Source organism: Elephantulus edwardii, unplaced genomic scaffold (assembly GCF_000299155.1).
Source record: "Elephantulus edwardii isolate Elephantulus edwardi_28Jun2011 unplaced genomic scaffold, EleEdw1.0 scaffold00091, whole genome shotgun sequence".
Taxonomy (NCBI): domain Eukaryota; kingdom Metazoa; phylum Chordata; class Mammalia; order Macroscelidea; family Macroscelididae; genus Elephantulus; species Elephantulus edwardii.
Genome location: NW_006399841.1, coordinates 2,193,397 through 2,215,681, shown reverse-complemented (window position 1 = coordinate 2,215,681; position 22,285 = coordinate 2,193,397). Strand labels below are relative to the sequence as shown.

Below are 22,285 nucleotides of genomic sequence, written 5' to 3'. Positions count from 1 at the left end.
ATCAACAGTCATAGAGCAATGGTAATTAATGATATAAAGTATAATGTATATCAATACATAAAACACAAAGCACATTTACAAAACACAATGCATATGAATGATCCCATGAAAGCAAGAAAAAGATTCAATCCTTGTCTCTTCTCAATGGGCTTGTAGTGACAGGCAGTGAAAGTCATCTTTTCCTGGTTACAGTTTGGTTAGTCTTTCTTCCTGGTTCTCTGAGGTTTCAACAATATTGAGAAAAGGAGAACTACTTCTTTTTTTTTTTTTTTCAAGTTTTTTTATGGTGTTTTATTCCCTCTTGATAAAAAAAAATCAGACTTTTGTAATTTGTGTATGCTGATCTTCATCAAAAGGTTCATTCTCTGGATCAGAGTCAGTGGTGTCAGAGTATCTATAATGATCAGGTTCATTGTCACTAACATCTGGAGTTACAGAAGTTGAACTGCTAGCCTCTGGATTTGAAGGCTCCTCTACTGTTTTTGTGAAGTAAAGCTTCACCTTAAAATTTGGAGAAAAGTATCGGTTGGCCTTGTCTTTATTTGCTTTGTCAAGATCATTTTTTGTTAAAGTAAGTACTAGATATTCCTTGTCATTATCTGCACGCTCTATACTGCAAATACTATCAATTTCTTGATCACACAGACTTCCATTTTCTACTTTTTCTGAGGTTTCCTCTGGTCCTGGTATGAAGAATGTATTTACCCAAAAGTGAAACATTTTGTCCTTTTTTAGCATCTTGTTCTGTTTGTGGAAGAACTCTACTTTAATGTCACCACACACAGGTAATGGCTGAGGAAATTCAAAGTACATGAACTTGTCTTCCCGACGTGTGGGTCCTGAAGTGGAGGAATATATCTTCACCTTTAGCTGGCAGACCACGAACTGAGGATTGCAAGTTCCGCCACTGAACATTGGAATAGTTTCAAACATCATCTTGTGAAACAACAGTGCCACTGGTCTATAATCCAGATGATTCTTTAACAGGTAGCTATAATAATACACATAACGCCTCTGACTGGGAATAGTTACTCCCTTTTTATCTCTGGTCCTTTAAAAGCAAAAGTTCAGTTTCTCAAGTACAGATGACCTAGTGGTAAGAAGCTGCGCTGCAATCCCAAAGCCATGTGGCTCCAACCTACCGGCTTTTCCTCAGAGAAGGAGGGGCAATCTCCGCCCGTGCAATTACCTGCCTTTGAAAAGCCACTGGAGGATCAGCTCTGGGGTGGTTCTGACTCAACAGCACACAACAAGGGTCAATGGATAAACTGGCTCCAAGAAGATAACAAGGTGGTGACAACATGCTTCTAATTGAGACACAGTCTCTATAGACAGCCATGGTGAAGAGCACTCTTCAGAATGTGTCGTCTTCTCTCTTTCTCCTCTGCCTATTCTCTTTTCCCTTATTTCCCAGGGAACATTGCCCATCCCTTACACTTGACCTGGGTATACACAGATTTACATAAGAATTACCTGTTCATTTAAGAGCCTCGAAACAAAACCATTTCAACAGGCTTCAGACTCTCCCTGAGAGAAAGAGGACAGCAGCACAGGATCAACAGGAACTGAGAACACTGATGTTTGTCTTCCTCGGATCTACATAGAAAGAGAGGCCCATCGCCATGGAGTGGGCTCTGACTCAGCGAGTGCCCCAGGACAGAGTACAAATGTCCCCGGGAGATGAGAAAGCTAGACTCTTTCCAGGAAGGAGCTCTGGTGGCCTTCTGCTGAGGAGCTGTGAAGGGAAGTGGTTTGAATCCACCAGCTGCTCTGCAGGAGAAAGATGGGCAGTCTCCTTCAAAGTACTTGATAGCCTCTGAGAATCACTGGAGGGTCAGCTCCATGTCGGTTCTGACTGGACAGGAATGAGTTCTGAGATGAGTCTTAAAGGAATAGACCTGCTACATCTTTATCCTGTGAGCAGCTGGAGGAACCTGGACATTCTAGCACTGATCAGCCAGGTCTGTTACCTTTTTCAGCTGCATGTGAAAGAGATCATCCATTACCTTGTTTAAGGAACATGCTAGTGCTTTATGAAATAATTAAATTATTTGTATTTTATAGTGTCCTGTCTTCATACCTTTTCAACCTGTATGCAGAACAGATTATCTGGGAGGCTGGGCTCTATGAGGAGAAGTGTGGGGGTCAAGATTGGTGGAAGATCTATCAACAATCTGCGTTATGCAGATGACACAACCCTGCTTGCTGAAACTGAGGAGGACCTGAAGCGCTCGCTGCAGAGGGTCAAGGACTGCAATATGGACTGAGACTCAATGTCAAGAAGACAAAGATTCTCACCACTGGACCAATTGGCAGCATCAGGATGGATGGTGAAGAGATTGAGATTGTTCACAGCTTTAGTTTGCTTGACTCCACAGTCAACACTCTGGCGCCAGTAGCCAGGAAACTAAAAGACGTATTGCTATGGGGAAGTCTGCTGTTAGGGACCTCTCCAAAGTACTGAAGCACAATGGTGTCTCTCTGGAGAGTAAGGTGCACCTGATACATGCCATGGTCTTTGCTATCACTTGTTATGCATCAGAGAGTTGGACAGTGACTAAGGAGGATAGAAGGAGAATTGATGCCTTTGAGCTGTGGTGCTGGAGAAGAGTATTGAGAGTACCATGGACTGCTAGGAAAACAAACAGATTCATCCTGGAAAGGGTTAAACTGGGCGGTTCCTTGGAGGCAAGGATTCTGAAGCTCCGTCTAACATACGTAGGACATGTTGTAAGGAGGGGACCGGTCCTTGGAGAGGGACATCATGCTTGGTAGGGTGGAGGGACAGCGCGGGAGGGGAAGGCCCTCTGTGAGGTGGATTGATTCAGTGACTGGGGTAATCAGGGTGTGTTGGAGACAGTATGACTGGCACAGGACAAAGCAGAGTTTAGGGCTGTTGTACATAGGGTCGCTATGAGTCGCAAGCAACTCGACAGCACGTAACAACAACAACAACAACAACATAGTTAGGTGTTCTTATCAACATTCAGAAAACTAGTCCCTACAGAATCTATTTGCTAATAACTCTTATATTAAAATACTCTCCACTGGAATTGTGGAAATCATGACAGAAATAAAACTATTAGCATACTTACTGGAAAACTGCTTTTTTTAAAAAAATAATAAAAATAAGAATGAATTCAAAGGCAATATTTAACAGATTATTTTTAGTTCCATGCTTAGGAGGGTAGAAGGACAGTGCTAGAGAGGAAGACCCTCGATGAGATGGATTGATTCAGTGACTGGGGTAATTAATGTGTGAGAGACAATAAGATTGGCATAGGACAGAGTAGTGTTGAGGGCTGTTGTACATAGGGTCGCTATGAGTCACAAGTGACTCAACGGCACATAACAACAACAACGCTAATGTACTTTAGCACAGTTTTATATCAAGTAGGTTTCCTCAAGAACACTGATCCACTTAAAAAGCTATAGCTTTACATCAGTTAAGAAAATAAAATTGCCTACAATTCTGCCATGCAGATAATGTCAAGTTGGTTTTCTTGGGATGATTTTATCTAAGTATTTATCTCCTCAAGGGAAAGAAAGAGTGTCTTTAAGAATGTTATAAATAGAAGCCTTCCAAAATAGAGACATTAATAAGGCTTTCTCATCCTCAACTATTCAAATATATATATAATTTTGCCACTTGAAAAATGGTGTTCTAACACTGACACTGTTCACTTTCTGAGGACAAGCGGTGCCTGTAGCATCCACGTGTCACACTCTAAATATAGCACACCTCTTCCTTTCTGCTTGTCTCGAGCCTGTGGTGCGGCTCTTACAGTTACTATGTCCTGCATCACAGCGAATTCCAGACACTGGCGCTGGTATCTGTGTGCTCGAGCCGTCATTAGACAGAAGGCCGGCCTGCACAAAGCCGTCTACAAGTCAGTGATAAGGCAGCCCCACCATCTGGAATGGCACCAGGACTAGAGACTTCATGTCAATGAAGTTGTCACAGGAAAAACGGAAAAGGATCTGCATTCAAATGAGTCTGGGAATTGTTCTCGCCACTTTCTAAACCACAGTTTCTTCATCTATAGAGCAAACTAGTAACTGTCTCCTCTAATATAGTTTATGTTAGGCTCAAATGAGTTAAGTAGGTATACTTAATAAATTATAAACAACAACAACAAAAACCCCAAAAAACAAACAACTCCTAAACCCATTGCTACCAAGTTGATTCAGACTCGAGTCAATCCACAAGGTTTGCTGGCTCCAACATCCACACACACAGACCTTTCTCTGGCCTGTTAAATGGGATTGAATTTTTGCTAAAGCAAGGAACAACCTGAGAAAAAGAAAAATCCTTTTGACTATAATCATCTTACTGTGTAACACATTTACAAAAGAAAAGACAAATTTTACAATACTTCCTGGTGTTCAAAGTCTACTCTTCATAATCCAAACAAATACTCAAGCTAAAAGTAGGTTCTGGAACATGCCCTTATAGGTACTAGTCTCCCTGACAGACCCAAATGACTTGAGAGGAAGCAAAGAGAAAGATGATTAGTATGCTTGATATCTATGTCAAATTTACCTCAAAAGAAAGAAGACATAACTGATAGAAATCATTCTATGTAACATTTACCTCAAAGACTTGTGAACAAATCACTAACTCTAGTCCATGTTAAAGTGTCCAGTAATACAGAAAATGTACTGATAGCTGCTCCTTACTTGAACTGTATCCAGAGAAGAACGGAGATGACTAGGAGGATACACAGATAATGAGGGATCGTGAAACTGTCTCATGTACTTTGGGCAAGTTATCCAGAAACCAGTCCCTGGAGAAGAACATCACACCTGGAAAAGCTGAGGGTCAGCATAAAAAGAGCAAGACCCTTAATGAGACAGAAGGATTGGGCAAGGATTTTTTCTGTTGTTCACAGAGTCATCGCCAGGCGGTGTCACCTCAATGGCAACTAGCAACAATTAACATGACTGCTGTCAATATGTTGAACATCTGTAAAAAGTTGAATTAGTGAAAGTTGTGTGATAAATATATGTACAACAATTAAAAGGAGCTGGTGAGATGACTTGTGCCTAACCACTTCATGGGATTTGGATTCTTGGTTTGAAGATACAAAGTCATAGCTTCATGAGGCACCCCAGTTGACTGACTTAATAAGCTCAGGGCTCCTGCTGTCTTCCAGGTCATTGCATAGAGCCTGAGGTCTTAAAAACTTTCATGTGGCTATCTAAATAAAAACAACTGGTCTTTATGGATGACACAAGCTTGCTTTCAGAAACGAAAAAGACTTGAAGCGCTTACAGAGGATCTAAGATTACAGCCTTCAACACAGAGTACACCTCCTTAAGAAAACAAAAATCTTCACAACTGGACCAATAGGCAGGATCGCACTAAGCAGGAAAGGACTGAAACTGTCAGTAGTTTCATTTTACTTGGATCCACAATCAACACCCATGGATAGAGCAGTCCAAATACTCCAACAATGTACCGACTGGACAAAGATTCTGCCAAGGACTTCTTTAAAGTGTTAAGGGGCAAAGATGTCAGTTTAAAGGCTAAGGTGCAACTGACCTAAGCCAAGGTATTTTTCAGTTGCTCTGTGTGTTTATGAAAGCTGGATAATGAATAAGGACGATCTTAGAAGAGCTGATGTCTTTGCATTATGGTGATGGCAAAGAGTACTGAATAAACCAGGTTCTGCCGAAAGAATAAATGTATCTGGCTTGCAGTGCAGCTGGTGTCTTGGAGGCAAGAACAGTGAGTCACTACGCTTTGATCAAAGGAGAGGAAGATCTTCAACAAGACGGACTGAGATGGTGACAGCAACAATGGGCTTTTAAGCGCAGCAAAGGATAGTACTGGACTGGAAAGGTTCCAATCTGTTGTTCACAAAGTTGCTATGAGTGTAGATGGCTCAACAGTGCCTGACAACAACAATTTACTTGAGCAACAAAGAACAGAGTCAGGGTAAGGAGGAGGAAATAGACTGTGGTAACAGCTTACATGAACAATTTCCTCCTTTGCTGAGATCAGAAGTGAATGGTATCCTGCTACCAGTGCCACACATTTTTATCAAAGATTCTAAACAGCAATCTTGACAAAAAAAAATAGAAATTTAGTATAAAATTTGAGAATGGCTAGCTCAAAAGCTACCCTGAACATAAAAAAACACAAGCTCAATCCCAAAGGTGAGTAGTTCAAATCCACCAGATACTCTGCTGGAGAAGGAGGGACAATCTCCTCCTGTATCAGTCAGATCCGACTTGACAGTACACACACAAAATAATTAAAAACAAAACAAAAGCACTGAGTTCTGGTTTAGATACATCTCCCCCGCCTCCCTCCTGGTAAAACAAAAACAAAACCAAAACTAAAACCAGCATCCAGTGACTCCTGTTCAGGAAAATAAGGAGAAAATTTACTCTCCATCTGTTCACTTACCCTTCAATCCCCGCCCTAAATTCACTCACACACACAGAGTTATCAATAATGAAACTGCTAGAGAATTCGCTGCAACCGTTTCCTTGCTTGGGAAGTAGGCATAAACATGTAAGACAATAGAGACTACTGGTGTTAGCAATTTCAATAAATATTTGAAAGGTGGAAAATAAGTAACTGACTCTGCCCAACAGTGAAAATTACTAACAAATCACCCCAAGAGGCAACAGTAAGCAGGTCTTAACTGTAAAGAGACTGCAGCCATCAGTATGGCTTGCGTCTCACTGTCAAGAAAACAAAAATTCTCACCACTGGACCAATAGGCAACATCATGATGGACGGAGAACAGACTGAAACTGTCAACAACTTCATCTTACCTGGATCCATAATCAGTAACCTTGGTAACAGCAGTTAGGAGAACAGGCAATATATTTCACTGGCAAAGTTTGCAGTCAGAGACCTCTCCAAATTACTGAGGAGCAATGACGTTACTTTGAGGACTCAGGTATGCCTGATTCAGACCATGGTTTTTCAATCCCTTGCTATGCATCTGGGAGCTGAATAATAAGGATAAGGATGACAGAAAAAGAATTGATGTCTTTGAGTTGTGGTGTTGGAGAAGAGTACTGAAAACCCCACAGATTGCCAAAAGAACAAAGATATGTCTTGGAGAAGGTGAAGCCAGAGTGCTCCCTGGAGGCAAAGCTTCATCTCACCTATTTTGACATACTGCTGGGAGAAGCTGTTCCCTGGAGAAGGACATCATGCTTAGAAAAGTGGATGGATGAGGAAAGAGAGGAAAACTTTCAATTGGAGAGATGTGCACAGCAATTGGCTGCAGCAATGTGCTCGCGTATGTCAGGGATTATCTGGATGGAACAGGGTAAGACAGGCTTCAGATCTCCTGTGCACAGGGTTGCTATGGGCCGTACTGGACTCCGCGACACCTGACAACACAACCACCACCTCCACCTGTGAGGTATCTCTGAATGGTGGAAAGTAGATCAAGAAAGAAAGAAATGAAGCCTGTTCAAAGTCTTTTTGTGACTTCCAGAACCAAACTATTCTCCCTCCTTCTATTTTAACCCATAGCCTCCAGAATAGTATGTGAGGAAATAGGAGACTAGTAAGTGGAAGCCTACAAATGAAACCTGCTCCTTTTAATCATCCACCTTCTTCCATTAAACATACCTTCCCCATAAGCCAGGCCTGCCCTACACTCTTTCAAACAATCAAGACATCTCTGAAAAGTCAGCAACTCAGAAGATAAATGAAAGTGGGGGCAGGGGGGATCCCAAATAACAAAGACACAAGGGAAACAACTTGGTGAAAATACACTATGCAGAGAAAATAACTTCTAAAAATAACTGCCATTACTATCCTCAGAGAGGAAACACAGTATTACCATAAATAAGAACAGTGGGTTATATGTCAGAAAAGGAAAGAGAAATTGAAAGAATCATTCAAAAAGTATAAACAAACTCTTGGAAAGTAAAATATAATAAAAGAAATGGGGGGGGAACTCAATAGAACTCAGTAATTCCATTACTAGAAACATCCAAGAAAACTGAAAACGTATGCCCATGTGAAAACTTGCACATGAATGCTTAAAGTAGGCACCACGGTCATAAAGCAGAAACACCACTATAAAGTGTGAGATCACTACCAAAAAACTGATGAAGAGAGGGTTACTGTGACTATGTAATAATTACCTTGTCATTAAAGAATATATTTAGGGAGCTTTTAAGAAAATGGAAAAGTTACACTTTTTCACTTAGAGAACAGACATTATTTTTTCTAACCACGTTTTTATTTTATATTCCTTTGCGCTGCCAATCCAAAAGCAGAGAGTTCAAACCCACCAGCTGCTCCTCAGGAGAAAGATGGACCATTTCCTCCCTTGTGTCCTACAGTCTCTGAAAAAACGCTGGAGGGCCAGCTGTGAGGGCATTAACTAGCAGCAGCAAATTTTTAAGAAGACAACTCTTACCATCCTGGGAAAACTTAAAGTTGGAAAAGGAAGCAATTATGGTAATTTATACTTGACTGAGCAGTAAACAAAATTTATTTGGTTAAAATGAAAATCCTACTTAAAATGTCAAAATTGAGATGTTGCAGGGAGGAGAGGTAGAAGGAATTATAACAGTAAAAACTACCAGTAATTCCTACCAAACTAAGACAGTATGCTCATAATTACATATATGTAATTTTTTAAATACAAAATGAATTTATAAAATATGTGGTATTTTTAATATGGTTGCCAAAATGAGTATCACTGAACTGTATGCATGAAAAATACTGATGTGGCAAATGTATTATACACATCTTTACAATTTGAACAATGTGTAGCAAACAGACTCTAAGCTCCTCTCCTCTCTCATGATCCGAAAAATGTGTAAACCAAACACCCATCACTGATCTGAAACCAACTCCCTGCAATCCTGTGGGCAGAGCAGACCTGTGCACAGGGCTTCCACGGCCGTGTGGTGCCGATGCAAAACCTGGACATCTCGAGTGGTTTGAATTCACCATTGTTTCCACCAGAGAAAGATGGGCATTCTCCTTCTGACACTCTGCAGCCTTGGAAACTAGATGGAAAGGTGCAGGAATCAGAAGCAACTGTACAAAATGGAGTTTGATAGTTTTTAAAAATCTTAAAGAAAGTGAACTGTCGCATTTTTCTTCTAAGAAACAACCAGTGGATTCAAACTGCCAACCATTCTGGCAACAGCTGAGCACTTGCGCTGCTATATCATCTCCTCCCCTTTGAGGCCAGCCTCTTGGTATTCATACTTTTGTGTCATCTCCTCCCTATGAAAACGACCAGGCCAGTGACTTGCTTCTTCTCATCAAGAGACTATGGTCAAGGTTACAGGATGTCCAAGGAGCTCAAACGAGGCAGCAGTAGATCGAATCCACCCAGAGGTTCCACAGGAGACCAACTTAGTGACCTGCTTCCACAGAAAGTATCAAATGCAGTGTATGTACATTTGAAAAACTTGAAATGACAGAAGTGTGTGATTGATATAGTTATGATAAGTAAAGAGCAGCTGCTGAGGCTGCTTTTATGCACGCAAGCACAACGCAAGATTTGGAGGGTTAGGATCATATTTTCCAGGACATCAGTTGTTGGCCTAATTACCTCTTACGTGCTTCTGGTCTCCCTCCTCATTTGTTGCATTGTGCCTGGGGCCTTAAAAGCTTGCAAGCAACTATCCAAGACACACACCTGATCTCTACTGCACTAGAACAAGAATGGGAGGAGGAAGGATGTGAAACGTGCCGTCTCCACAAGCGCCGCTTTCACTGTCTTGGACCAGAGAACGCGATGGTACCCAGGTACTGCTACTGAGCAAGCTCCTCAAAGAGTCTCCTGAACAACTGTCAGCACAAGAAAAGGAAAATGCAGAGAAGATGTTTAACCTTTCACGGGCTCCAGATATTCCAGATATTTTTAATCCTTAAACCAAAATTTTCCCTTCAGGTTTTCTTAAAACCAAACCAACAGTCAAACTAGGCAGGACTGTGTGCCTTAAGCACTGTGCTCTTCTAATATCTATCTACTTGAGGAACTAGCTACAAAGCAAATGGAAAGGTCAGGCAGGAATCTGAAGGAACAATGCATATATATTAATGGGAGAAGGAACTTAAAAGTACAAAAGAAACAGACTAGGTGGATATAGCACACAGATTATAATCCATACCATTTACGTGCACTGGTACAAACTATTGAATCACTGTATGTTTTGCTGTGTATGGTGGTGGTGTTAGCTGCCACTGAGTCAGCCACTACTCTCAGCCACCCTACGACCAGATCAGAACCTTGTCCTGTCCTGTCCTGTTCTATCTTTGACATCCTCCAGCCTATTGTCACAGTCACTGTGTCACTGTGTCTCCTTGAGGGTTGTCTTCTCTGACTGACCTTCCACCTTTCCCAGTACGCTGTCTTTTCCCAGGGATTACCCACCCCTGACAACATGTCCAAAGCATCTGAGATGAAGTTTCACCATCCTTGCCTCTGTCGAGCATGCTAGTTGCATTTCCTCCAAGACAAGTCTGTTTGTTCTTTGGGCAGTCCATGGAACACTCAATATGCACTGGCAACACTACCACTCAAAGCCATCAGTTTCTTCATTCTTCCTTATGCTTCCTTGGTGTTGATTATAGAAAGCAGGCAGAAATCAGAATAATGTTCTACAGATCCTCGACTATCCCATGGGGGAAGCATCCTGCCTTTGGGATCTCAGACCTGTATCTGAGTGCAAGTTCCTCCACCCAGTCACTCCTTGGGAAACCTTGGCAAAGTGACTTCTCCGTATCCTTTGAATCTTTATTTCCTCATCTTAAAAAAAAAAAACAAACCACAAACAAAAACAGAAAACCAAAAACAGACACACACAACACAATAAAAACAAAATAATAGTTCTCAAAACAAAAGGTTAAAAGAGATAATGAATTCTATAAAAGCTTGATAAATATTAAGGGTCATTTCCTCTCCTTCCTGTTGCCTCATTTTCTAACCCATAACTCTGGGTACTGTGCATGGAATGTGAAGAATGAGCTCAGTGAGATAAGGAGGGCAGTGACCCTCATTTCCTTGCCTTTCCACCTACAGAATATTATTCTTAACCGTAAAAACTCAAATTGATTTTTTTTATCTGCAGTATTATAATCCCAGGGTCACTAAAAGTGGAACACTTACAAGTAATTTTTTCTAAAATAACAACATGTATGTTACTAAATGTATATAATTTTTTTAAAACATAAATGTAACAAATGAATATTTTAACATTCTTGCTCTTTACAGACAATATATTTACCTTATAAAATAGTCAATAGATTCTTTCAAGTTGTTAAAATGTTTCTACTAAGGAATATGAGTAATCTAAGAAAAAATAATGAAGAGCTTGAAACACATAACTTAAAAGGTCAATTTCTTTGCAAAAGCAGTAAAGATAGCTGGTGTATAAAACTAGTTAGAAAGTCAATTTTCATAATAAAGGAACACTAAAATATGCAGGGTTCATCCTGCTCAGAAGACAGAGGTCAGCACAGGAGAGGAACACCCCGGATGGAAATGGTTGACCCAATGGGGTCAGGTGTGTGGGACACTGTGAGACTGGCCCAGGAGAGTGCAGAGCTACTGCTCACAGCGTCACTGTGAGTCACAGCTGACTCGAAGGCACAACTTAGTGAAAATAATACAAAAAAGGATGAACTAGGAAACCTACTGAACAGTCTTAACCTTCTTTAATAGTCTTCCTCTCTGGAAATGAAAATGCCCTGACAGACACGCCCAGGCTTTTCCGGACCTCTTTCCATTACTTTTTTTTTTTGAAGTGGAGGAAGCTGAGACAAGGAAGGGAAAATCTAAACAGGAGGAACTGGGGGTATATTTTCAGGAGGGGCCATCCTTGAAAGTTACAACATGCTAGGAAAGGGTCAGAGAACGAGAAGCCCCTCAGCACGGTGGGCTGGCACAGCGACCACAGCAACGGCTCCGGCAGGTCAGAGATCATGAAGATGGCCCAGGAGAGAGCGAGGTTCTGATCGGCTGGTCACAGGGTTCACAGGGTCACTATGGGATCACAGTCACACAGCAGCAACAAATAGGAATAAAGAAAGAGGATACTCATTTCTTTTTTTTTTTCCTCTTCATCATTATCACCATAAAATATTAACAATCCACATTTCTGAGGGCCAGGAAAAATCAATTTCCTAGAGTCTTAGCCTCAGATGAAGAAAAGGAAAGCCACCTGCAGTGCTGCATTAAGCCTGGGCACTGAATTCCTCAACCATAATCGAGACACAAAGCTACAGTGAACCTTGGCCACTTGGCGCCGGGGTGGAGCACTGAGTCCATCAACAGCTTTCTCACCGAAGAAATCCAATCACTCAATGAACTTTAAACTCAAGCATTTCTACCACCAAGCTCCAGCAGGAAACACCAAGGTCTTCAGAAGAAACCCCATGTCCATAGAGGGAGAGAAATGTGGAAGGAAATAACACCTGGTGATAATAAAAAGTTTAAAGCTAAAACCTTCAATAAAACTGAGATGGTATCACATGGGTGGTTCCTCTAAGAGGAATTGAGGAGAATGTGGAAGGAAGCTCACTCATCTGCTTGAACTCATGAGGACTCTGTTCAGCAGACATCAATCCTTTTGGTCCCACTGACAAGTATGAAGGTCTCTGAATTCAACTGCTACTCCAATTAGTAGAAGAGGTCTCTGAAGCCAGTAATTTCCTTCTCTGTTGTAAAACATTTGACGCACATTTTAACATTTGACACACATTTTCATATAATCACAGTATAACATCAATGCTGGTACAACCCTGTGCTCTGCCTTGTTCATATTTTTCTAAACTACTTTCCTTTCTGGTTTTTATAAATCATCCTTAACTAAAACTGAAGACAAAAATTAGATTTTAAGACTCTATAATATGCAGCTTTTGAGGGCCAAACTTTGCCTTAATCTTTTGGCTGCAAGCATCCTTTATGAGGCTAACACTGTTCCTATACCACACGCCTTCCTAATTCGCAGCAAAGCCAAGGCCAGATTATGGGTATGTGGTTGATTCTGCCAGGCAAGCTTTGACAAGGTCTCAAAATAGACCTTGGGCATCAGCCAGTGAAATTACCACTCACAAACACTGCAAAGCACGGAGGAATGGAGAGGAAATTATGCTGAGTGACAGAAGTCACTTGCAAAAGGGCACTCACTGTCTAAATCCATTATTATGAAAAGTAAGGAAAGGTTGACACACTGATAGAATAATTCTTAGGTGGTTACCAAGGATGGGAAGGAGAGGAGAATAAAATTTAATAGATAGTAAAGAATTAAGCTGGGTGAAGAGAAAGGCAATATATAAGTGGCTGATAAAACACTGTAATTCATTAATTATATGAATTATAATTATGGTTATAAAACAAAATACATCTAAGTGATTCAATGAAAAATAGTATGATTTGTAAACTTTCACTCAAACCACAGTAATATTTTTTGCATAATTTTTAAAAAATAACAATAAAAACAGATGCTACAACTCCCAAGTTCCTACATCACCCTCGCGCTTTGGCTCCTCAGCCTGTCTGTCTCCTCAACCTTAGCTCCTCTCATTTTAAAAGGGCAAAGAATCTGGAGCTTTCTCTTGGTCATGAGTGGCCCAAGTAACCTCAAAATTTGAAACCATCAACATTTAAACTGTAAATTAAAATTCTGTAGAATAAAGAAGCTGTACCTACTTCCTGCACTGCGAAATTAACCCATGAATAGTACTATGCTTTGCCCAAGGGTGTTTGGGTCTCTGGCTCCAGAAAAGTTTCTTACAAATAGATGAGAATGTGCAAGGCAAAAGAAGAGGGAAAAAAGGCGAGAATTCTCATTTCTGTTGTTAGTAACCACACAGCCACGCACTGTTTATTATCTATTCGTGTATTACAGAAATGACATACAAGTCCGTGGTTCAATCCATAAAAGCAATTATATAAAAAAAAATAAAGTGGTTTTTTGCAACCAGCATCAATACATTATTTCCCACTTGATTTCACAGAGTCTGGGTGATTCTGACCCCCACCAGCCCTATACTGCGCTTCTGAGAATGTCAATGTTTATGGAAGGAGAGGGTCCAGGTTCCTCCTGCGGATTCAAACTGTCAACCTCTCAGTTAACAGCCACGATATACATTACACACTAGAGCTCCTTTACTGTTGCTATTATTAATGTATTATATTAAAGATGTTTTAGTGTATCTGGAAGTGTTTCTTAAATGTTTTTATGCACAGAAAGGTGGACTATTGTCTTATACGAAGACAAACATTTGACTAATTGATAATAAAAGGAATCAAACCTAACTGTTCCTACTTACGTACAAATTTGACTCAGAGAGACTCAGGAACAGAACTTGTGAATAATCTGGGGATTTCCTGTAATGGGATTTTCACAGTATGTCCAAATCACATAGCATCCTATTTCACAAAACACACTATGGACATTTTGTGAAATGGCTACGTAGGCAGATCGAGGACAACACAGGACTTCAGCGGCACAGAGGCTAAACTATACTTAAGGTTTTCATAGTATCACACAGCAATTAACAAACTACAAGTGGTAACATCATCTAGCACCAATATAAATGAAATGGTTTGTTAATTGCAGCACCTGTCTCCTAACTACAGGGCTTCTACTTTCAGAAGCACAAATGAAATTAACCACTGAATGCTCTAAAATACTGCATAGGTTCAAAAACTGCCTTGTAAAATACGCTTGCCATGTTTTTTTTCCAAATGGGAAAATGGAGAGAGTCTGTGAAGAAATTAAGAATTCCTTTCCTTCTCTAAGCTTGATGGGGGAAAAGAAAAGTTCCCTGCAGTTACACTTTTGAAAACGTATCTTGATTACCAGCTTAAGACAGTAAGGCAAGACTTAGACCTGTTCCTCTTCTTAGTGCTCAGAACAGAAATGACTAAGAACAACTACTGTGTCTGCTTTCAAAACCCCTCAAGCCCACTACTATCAAGTTGGTTCTGATCAGAGCGTGCCTAGATCAGGTTTTCGAGGCTGTTACTCTTCACAGGAGACGACTGCTCATACCTTCCCAAGGAACAGTGGCTGGTCAATTCAAACTGTGCTGACCTTAGCAAAGCATTACAAAATACACTATACCATCAGGGCTCCTTAAAGATCTCCTGATAACATAATAATGCATTGCCAGAAATAGGAAAATAAGGTAGGTTTCATCCACGTTAAGGCAGTACATCCAGGCTTTTTAAAATATAAGATGGATACATGTGGTAATAAGGACTCTTAAGGATACATTAAGAGAAACAATGAAAGGTATACATCTGTCCTAAACACCTGTGACAGTATAGAGCATAGACTTTAGAAGATCAACAAGAAACTATTAAAGTAGTTGCTTGAAGTTAGGGGTTGTTGTGGTTTTGGGTCCCATCAAGTCCAAACCGAAAGGTGACCCTCTAGCAGGTGTTCTGAGGCAGTTTAATCACACAAGAGGAGAGTGCCCATCCTTCGCCCACAGAGCAGCTGGTGTATTTGAACCACAAGCCTTCAGGATTGCAGTGCACCTTCCTAACACTAGGCCACCAGAGTGCAAAAGTAAGGGGTAGGTAGAGAGAAGACAAAGGAAAGGGTTTACTAGGGAAAAATCGAACCCTTCCATCTCACCACACAGCACTTCTTTTTAAAATGCTTTATCAATTTATAAGAAGCTGTATAAAAAGCTGTTTGTTCCCAAAGTGTGCACGTTCCCTCCTATATGAGCAAAAATTCAGTTGGGAGAAAGAAAAGGAAATACACAGTAAGAATCTGCATAGACACTCTAATTAAGTCTATCAATCAATTCTAATAAAAGTTATTAGGAAGCTCTGGTAGCCTAGTGCGTAAGGAGTTTTGATGCCAACCCAAGGGCAGGCGAGTCAAATCCATCAGATGCTTCTCTGGACAAGGATGAGCCATCTCCTCCCACGAAATTTACAGCTTCTGAAAACTCACTGGAACACAGACAGGAAACAGAAAACCAACACCATTAATGTTGTTGTGGTGGTTATGTGCTGTCAAGTCACCTGTGACTCATAGTGACCCTATGTATAACAGCCCTAAACCCTGCAATATCCCTTGCCAATCTTATTGTCTCTGACACGCCTATCCCCATTACCCCAGTCACCGAATCAACCCATCTCCTCGAGGGTCTTCCTCTCCTGCACTGACCCTCCACCTCCCAAGCATGACATCCCTCTCCAAGGACTGATCTTGCCTTGCAGCATGTCCAAAGTACATCAGACGAAGCTTCAGAATCCTTGCCTCCAAGGAGCAGCCTGGCTTCACTCTGTCTAGGACGAATCTGTATGTTCTCCTAGCTGTCCATGGTATGTCTAGTCAATACTCTTCTCCAGCACCAAAGCTCAAAGATATCCACTCTCCTTCTGTCATCCCTACTCATTGTCCAGCTCTCTGATGCATAGCACGTAACTGCAAAGACCATGGCCTATAACTCTACTTTAGACTTCAGACTGGTATCACTGCTCTTTAGTACTTTAAAGAGGTCTCTGACAGTAGACTTTCTCAATGTAATTCGTCTTAATTCCTGGCTGCTGCTACAAGGAGAGCTGATTGTAGAGCCAAAGCAAACTGAAGCTGTCAACAATCTCAATCTCTTTACCATCTATCATGATGCTGCCAAAATTGGCCCAGTGGTGAGAATCTTTGTTTTCTTGATGTTGAGCTTCAATCCATATTGAAGGCTGCACTCCTTGACCCTCCAAAGGGTAAAGCAAGCGCTTCAGGTCCTCCTCAGTTTCAGCAAGCAAGGTTGTGTCATCTGCATAACGCAGACTGCTAATGAGTCTACTTCCAATTCTGATGTCACACTTCTCATAGAGCTCAGTCTCCTGGATAATCTGTTCCGCATATAGACTGAATAGATATGGAGATAAGCTACATCCTTGACACACACCCTTCCCGATTTTGAACCATGCAGTGTTTCCTTGCTCTGTTCTTACAACTGCCTCCTGGTCCAAATATAGATTTCATGTGAGCACAATCAAGTTAATGTTAATGTTAACCATTAACATTATAAAACAAAATGTCTATGACTGAATGAAACTGCAATATAATTTGTAAAGTTTCACTCAAAAGATTTTTAAAAAGCTGTCCCAGACAGTACACACTGTCTCTTCTCTATCTGACATTTCCCCCTCTTACTAATCATTGCTACTATAATTTATTGTCCACTCTGCCACTACTGGTGGTCTAGTGGCAAGAAGCTGAACTGCAATCCTAAAGGCACGTGGTTTGAGACAGCCAGTTGCTCTGCAAGAGAAGGATGGGCTATCTAGAGAGTCAGCTATGGGTCGGTTCTGACTCAATGGTACACAACAACAACTCTGCCATTAGACCCAGACACAAAGCTATGCGTGGAGCAAATCTGTGTTTCCTCAAATACGTAAAATGCTCTCTCCTCAACCATCAAAATAAAAAAATAAGAGAACAAATGAAATGTACAGCATGATAAACCCAGTTTTTATACAATGTTTGAGTCCCCTTATATCTGGCCTAATTATTTCAGGCCAAAGAGTTTTTAAAAATTAAAGTACAATGAGCAATATAACCACAAAACTACTTCCAGATGTATCCTTTCAAGTAGCTCAGCAAAGAAGACTGAGAAAAAGGCAAAACCATTTATTTACACACAGGGGAAGAGTTGCTCAATTTTTCTTAAGCCTTAAAAAATGGGTTTTGAAGGATAATCATAAAGTCTACTCTTAATCTGCTAACTGGACATGCTGTTATTGTTGTTGTTGTTGTTGTTGTTTACTCACAGCTCATCCTTTATCGGGTTTTCAGCAGCTGGCAGATTCAAACTGTGTACCTTTAGGGTTACAGTGCAACTTCTCAGTACTAGCGACTATCTTTCCATCCAAACGCTCCAGAAAGAAAACAATATTTACAAGGAAAAGGCTATAAGCATGCATAGTGTCCTATAGCAGTGGTATTGTTAGGTGTCATCGAGTCAAGGACAATTCGTAGGGACCCTCAGAACAAGAGATCTGAATTCTGTCCTGTCCTCTGCCATCTTCACACCTCACCATCTCTGACTTGTTGGAGCCCACTGCTGCAGTCACTGTGTCAATCTATCTGGGAGTCTTTCTTTCGTCGACTCTCCACCTTTCAAAGCATGATGTCTCTTCCCAGAGAATAGCCTCTCCTAGTCATGGACTGCCAAGAAAACAAACAGATTCATGGTAGAGAGGGTTAAACCAGGCTGCTCCTTGGAGGCAAGGATTCTGGGGCTTTGTCTGACATACTTTGGACATGTTGTAAGGAGAGACAGGTCTTTAGAGAGGGACATCATGCTTGGGAGGGTGGAGGGACAGTGCAGGAGGGGAAGACCCTCTATGAGGTGGATTGATTCAGTGACTGGGGTAATCGGGATGGGTGTGTCAGAGGCAATGAGATTGGCAGAGGATAGAGCACGGTTTAGGGCTGTTGTACATAGGGTCGTTATGAGTCGCAAAGGACTCAACTGGCACATAACAACAACAACAACAACAGCAACATGCCCAAAGCATGACAGATAAAGCTTATCACCTTTGCCTCCAGGAAGCACTCTGGCTGCATCTTCTCCAAGACATCTATGTGTGTTCTTTTGGTAGTCTATGAGATACTTGTGCTTTTCTCCAATAATGCATATCAAAGCATTAATTCTCTGTCATCCTTATTCACTGTCCAGCTCTCAGATGCACAGGAAGTGACAAAAGACCATGGCCTGAATCATCTCTGTCCTAGGGTGAGGACTGAAGAATTTTATTGTCTCTTAAATGATCAAATGATCTTCCATCAACACTTCCAGGATGCTGCAAGAGAAGTTGCTTTTCCAGTGTTTTTTGAGGGTTCCCCCCCCCCAATTCTGTTCCTTTTCACACTGCTGTTAGGTACAATCAAGCTGACCACAACTCACTGCAATCCTATGAGCAGTGCATGAGGCCGGCTAAACAATTCACAAAGAGTTCTGCAAGAAATACCTTCTTCTTTCATTAATGTCATCTCTAGGTAAGGTTTGTTTCTTTTTTAAAAAAGATAGAGATCCTGCTGTGTCAAACACATTCCCCAAACCGCACTGGCCTTCATTTGAGATGCCTGTATCCTGACCTAAGGTTTCTCTTTTACATTTACCTATCAAGACTGTCAGGAAAGTTCCCACAGGGATTTTCCAAAATGGGATCTCTGTTCACTGGGAACTGAAACTCTGAAGTCACTATAACTTGGACAAAAATCAAAAGCAACATTAGGGCACACTCCCAATAAGAACAGCTAATGGAAATGCAAAGCAAATGAGATGCCAGAGTTAAAGAATTAAAACAATTTGGTAAGTAAGCAGGATCAGTGGGGTAAACTGCCATAATAACCGATACTATTAGTAACTCAAGTACTAAGAACGTTAAGTTCTTTGGAAACGAAAATCAAAGTCAAATAAAAGCTGAATTTCAACAAGAAAGAAAAGAAACAAGGCTATGGACATTTTCAAACACCTGTAATCCAAAGTGATTTAACATTTCAAAAACCAAGTAAGATTGAATTACATTGCAGCAATTAAAAGTTATTTCTAGCTTAAAATACCCACCAACCAATCACAGCTTTGGCATACACATTCCACAACTGTTGTTAGGTCCTGTCAAGTTGGCTACCACTCCGATCCACGGTGTGTAAAAGAGAGTGACTCCCTGCCAGTCCTGCACCAGCCTCACAATCCCGGGTGTGTTTACACTCTTGGTAGTCACTGTGTCAACCTATCTTGTCGGAAGTAGTCTCCCTCTTGTTTGTTGACCTTCCTCAAAGCAAGATGTCTCTCTCCAAGGACTAACCTCCTCCTTATTAACCTGCCCAAGGATGTGAGACAGAGTCTTGCCAGTTTTCACTTCTAAGACATATCTGTTCTTTAGGGAGTCCGCAGAAGATTTCAATATTCTTCACCTGGACCACACTACAGAACTTCAGCATGAACTCGGTGTGGTTGTTTCACACCATATTTGTAAGAATGGATTCACAACATCAGTGAAGCTTTCCAACCAAAAGACACTGTAGAAAGCAGAGTCTTTTAGTGAACTTTTCTGTGTGTTAATGATTATTGTATTGTACTCCTATTACTGACATTTCTCTTGTTTCTACATATCTGGGCAGGAGGAAGGCAAAATCACAAGAATCCACTTAGAACTAAAATACTATTCTAAATCCAGTCTTCATAAGTTCTGTATTTACCTTTTGACTGATGTTATGTACCTTAGAGTCTGAACAGATTCATCGCTGCCCATCTAGTGGGTTTTCAGAGGCAGTAAAAGGCACAGGAGGAGATCACCAATCTTTCTTTCTCTTGTAGGGCAGCTGATGGATTCAAACCATGCACCTTTGGGATAGCAGCACAGCTCCTTAGTGCTAAACCACCAGAATCCTTTTTAAATATTCCCCAAGAAATCTAACAAAGGGATACACAGCCAGTCATCTGTATTAGTAAAGTCAACCAACTGCAGATAAAAATATTCAGCAAATGAAAAAAGCATCATCTCCAAAGCTAAGAAGGATGAAATGGTTAAAGCGACCCCTGAAAGGTTAAGGAGCATATATACGACATTGACATTGTATTAGATAGAGTGATGATTTACCGGAGGAAGATGGAGTATTGTGTGTGCACTATACTGATTTGTTGTTGTGCTGTGTACCTGAGTTGGAACCGACCCATAGCTGATCCTCTAGAAGAGTTTTCAGAGGCAGTTAATCACATTGGAAGAGATTAACCACCCTTCTCCCACGGAGCAGCTGGTGGATTTGAGCCTCATACCTCTGAGATTGCAGCGCAGCTTCTTGCCACTAGCCCACCAGTGCAGCCTTGAAAATCCCAATTTTGACTCTATATTTGACACTGTATCATCACTATAACTCAGAGCCCACTCAACGGCCAGTGGGGTCTTGCTGTAGAGATGATTTAAAGTATACAGAAGGATGTACACAGGTTACGTGTAAATACTAGTCCACTCTCTTTAAGGGGCTTGAGTATTGCTGGATTTTGGCATCCCTGGACATCCTGGAACCAATACTCTCCTTCCCTCCAAACCAAGAAGCTGCCAAGTTGACATGTGGAACTTGTCTTATAAAATGTGAAGAAGGCATCTGATTAAACAGGCAGTAACTAACTTTTCATTTTCTCCTCTTTCAGTTTCAAATCCGTATCAATGACTCACCGAGTGACCTAACTTCCTAAATGAATCACACTTTCCAAAATTCTTATTCTACAAATGTTATAATCGTCGGTCATCATCTCTGTATTTGTTAAACAGAGCATGAAGTTGCCTAAACAGGGTTAATTCCTCAAGGCTGTCAATCCACAGCAAGCCAGAACTCCCGGGCAACTCACTCCAGTTGCAACACTTTGCATTCTCAAATAATTGCACCTTTCTATAAAGCCTCACCCTCAAAATAAAATGTTATCTTGGCAACATGTTATTTTATTGTAAACACTGATTAGGAACTGATGCATCCATACTCTTCTCTCCACCGCTCTGGTCCTATGACCGCAACTACAGTCTCTTCCCATGATGACAACAGCAAAAAAGAATTAATGTTCACCTAGGTAAGCACTAAGGGAGCTCAGGTGGCTTAGTGGTAAGGAGTGGCACTGCCAAACCAAAGGTCCAGGGTTCGCTCGCATCCCCCAACTGCTCCGGGGGAGAAAGATGGGCCACTTGACAGGTTTTCTATATAAAAGCACAACCGCTGAGTCATTAAATGGCAACTGTACAAGGACCTAGAAACAGTTAAGAGTTTAGGATAGAGTGTCTTTGCCATGTGTCAGCTAGCCTGATTATTTGTATCTCCCACGGTGGAAAAGCAGAGCAAACACTTGAAACTTTTTTTCTCTCTAAGCAAAAAGAAAAGAAAGAATGTTTCCTTAGTGCCCTGGCTTCCTGCTGGACATCACAGGCAAGGGAACCGAGGGTTGGCTGGGGCAAAGGACTTAACCACCTGGGTGTGAACACTGAGCACCTCGCACGAGAGTCAAGCATTAACCCTGACCCTCCGAGCAAGCGGATCAGGCGCGGGGGAAAGTCCCATCCAAGCGCCGTGTCCTGCACCCCGGGGCTGCTGGCGTTTCCCGGGGTTGGTCCAGCGATCAGGCGCCGGGCGAGCCCGGGGCGCAGGGACAGCTGCCTCCGATGAGCGCGCAGGAACGAGGCGCGATGCCCGCCGACCCGGGGCCCCGCGAGCCCGGCCCCGCATCGGTGAGAGCAGCGGAGGAGTCTCAGAGCGGCGCAGGCCGCGCACGGCAGCCCCTCCCGGGCCCCCCGGCGCTGGACCGGCCCTT

The 22,285-nt window shown here is 41.6% G+C and overlaps 1 protein-coding gene across 1 annotated transcript in view; it reads right to left on the bottom strand.

Annotated features, from left to right (window-relative positions):
- Positions 1 to 272: 272 nt before the first annotated feature.
- The window catches only part of LOC102877410 (phosphatidylinositol 3,4,5-trisphosphate 3-phosphatase and dual-specificity protein phosphatase PTEN-like), a 23,504-nt gene continuing 1,491 nt past the window's right edge, over positions 273 to 22,285 (bottom strand). Inside the window, exons 3-4 of the mRNA XM_006890657.1 lie at positions 21,997 to 22,282; positions 273 to 1,051 (exon numbers count right to left, since the gene is read on the bottom strand). Coding sequence (XP_006890719.1) covers positions 316 to 1,051; positions 21,997 to 22,282 — 1,022 coding nt within the window. The 3' untranslated portion in view covers positions 273 to 315. The remainder of the gene's footprint in view (positions 1,052 to 21,996; positions 22,283 to 22,285) is intronic.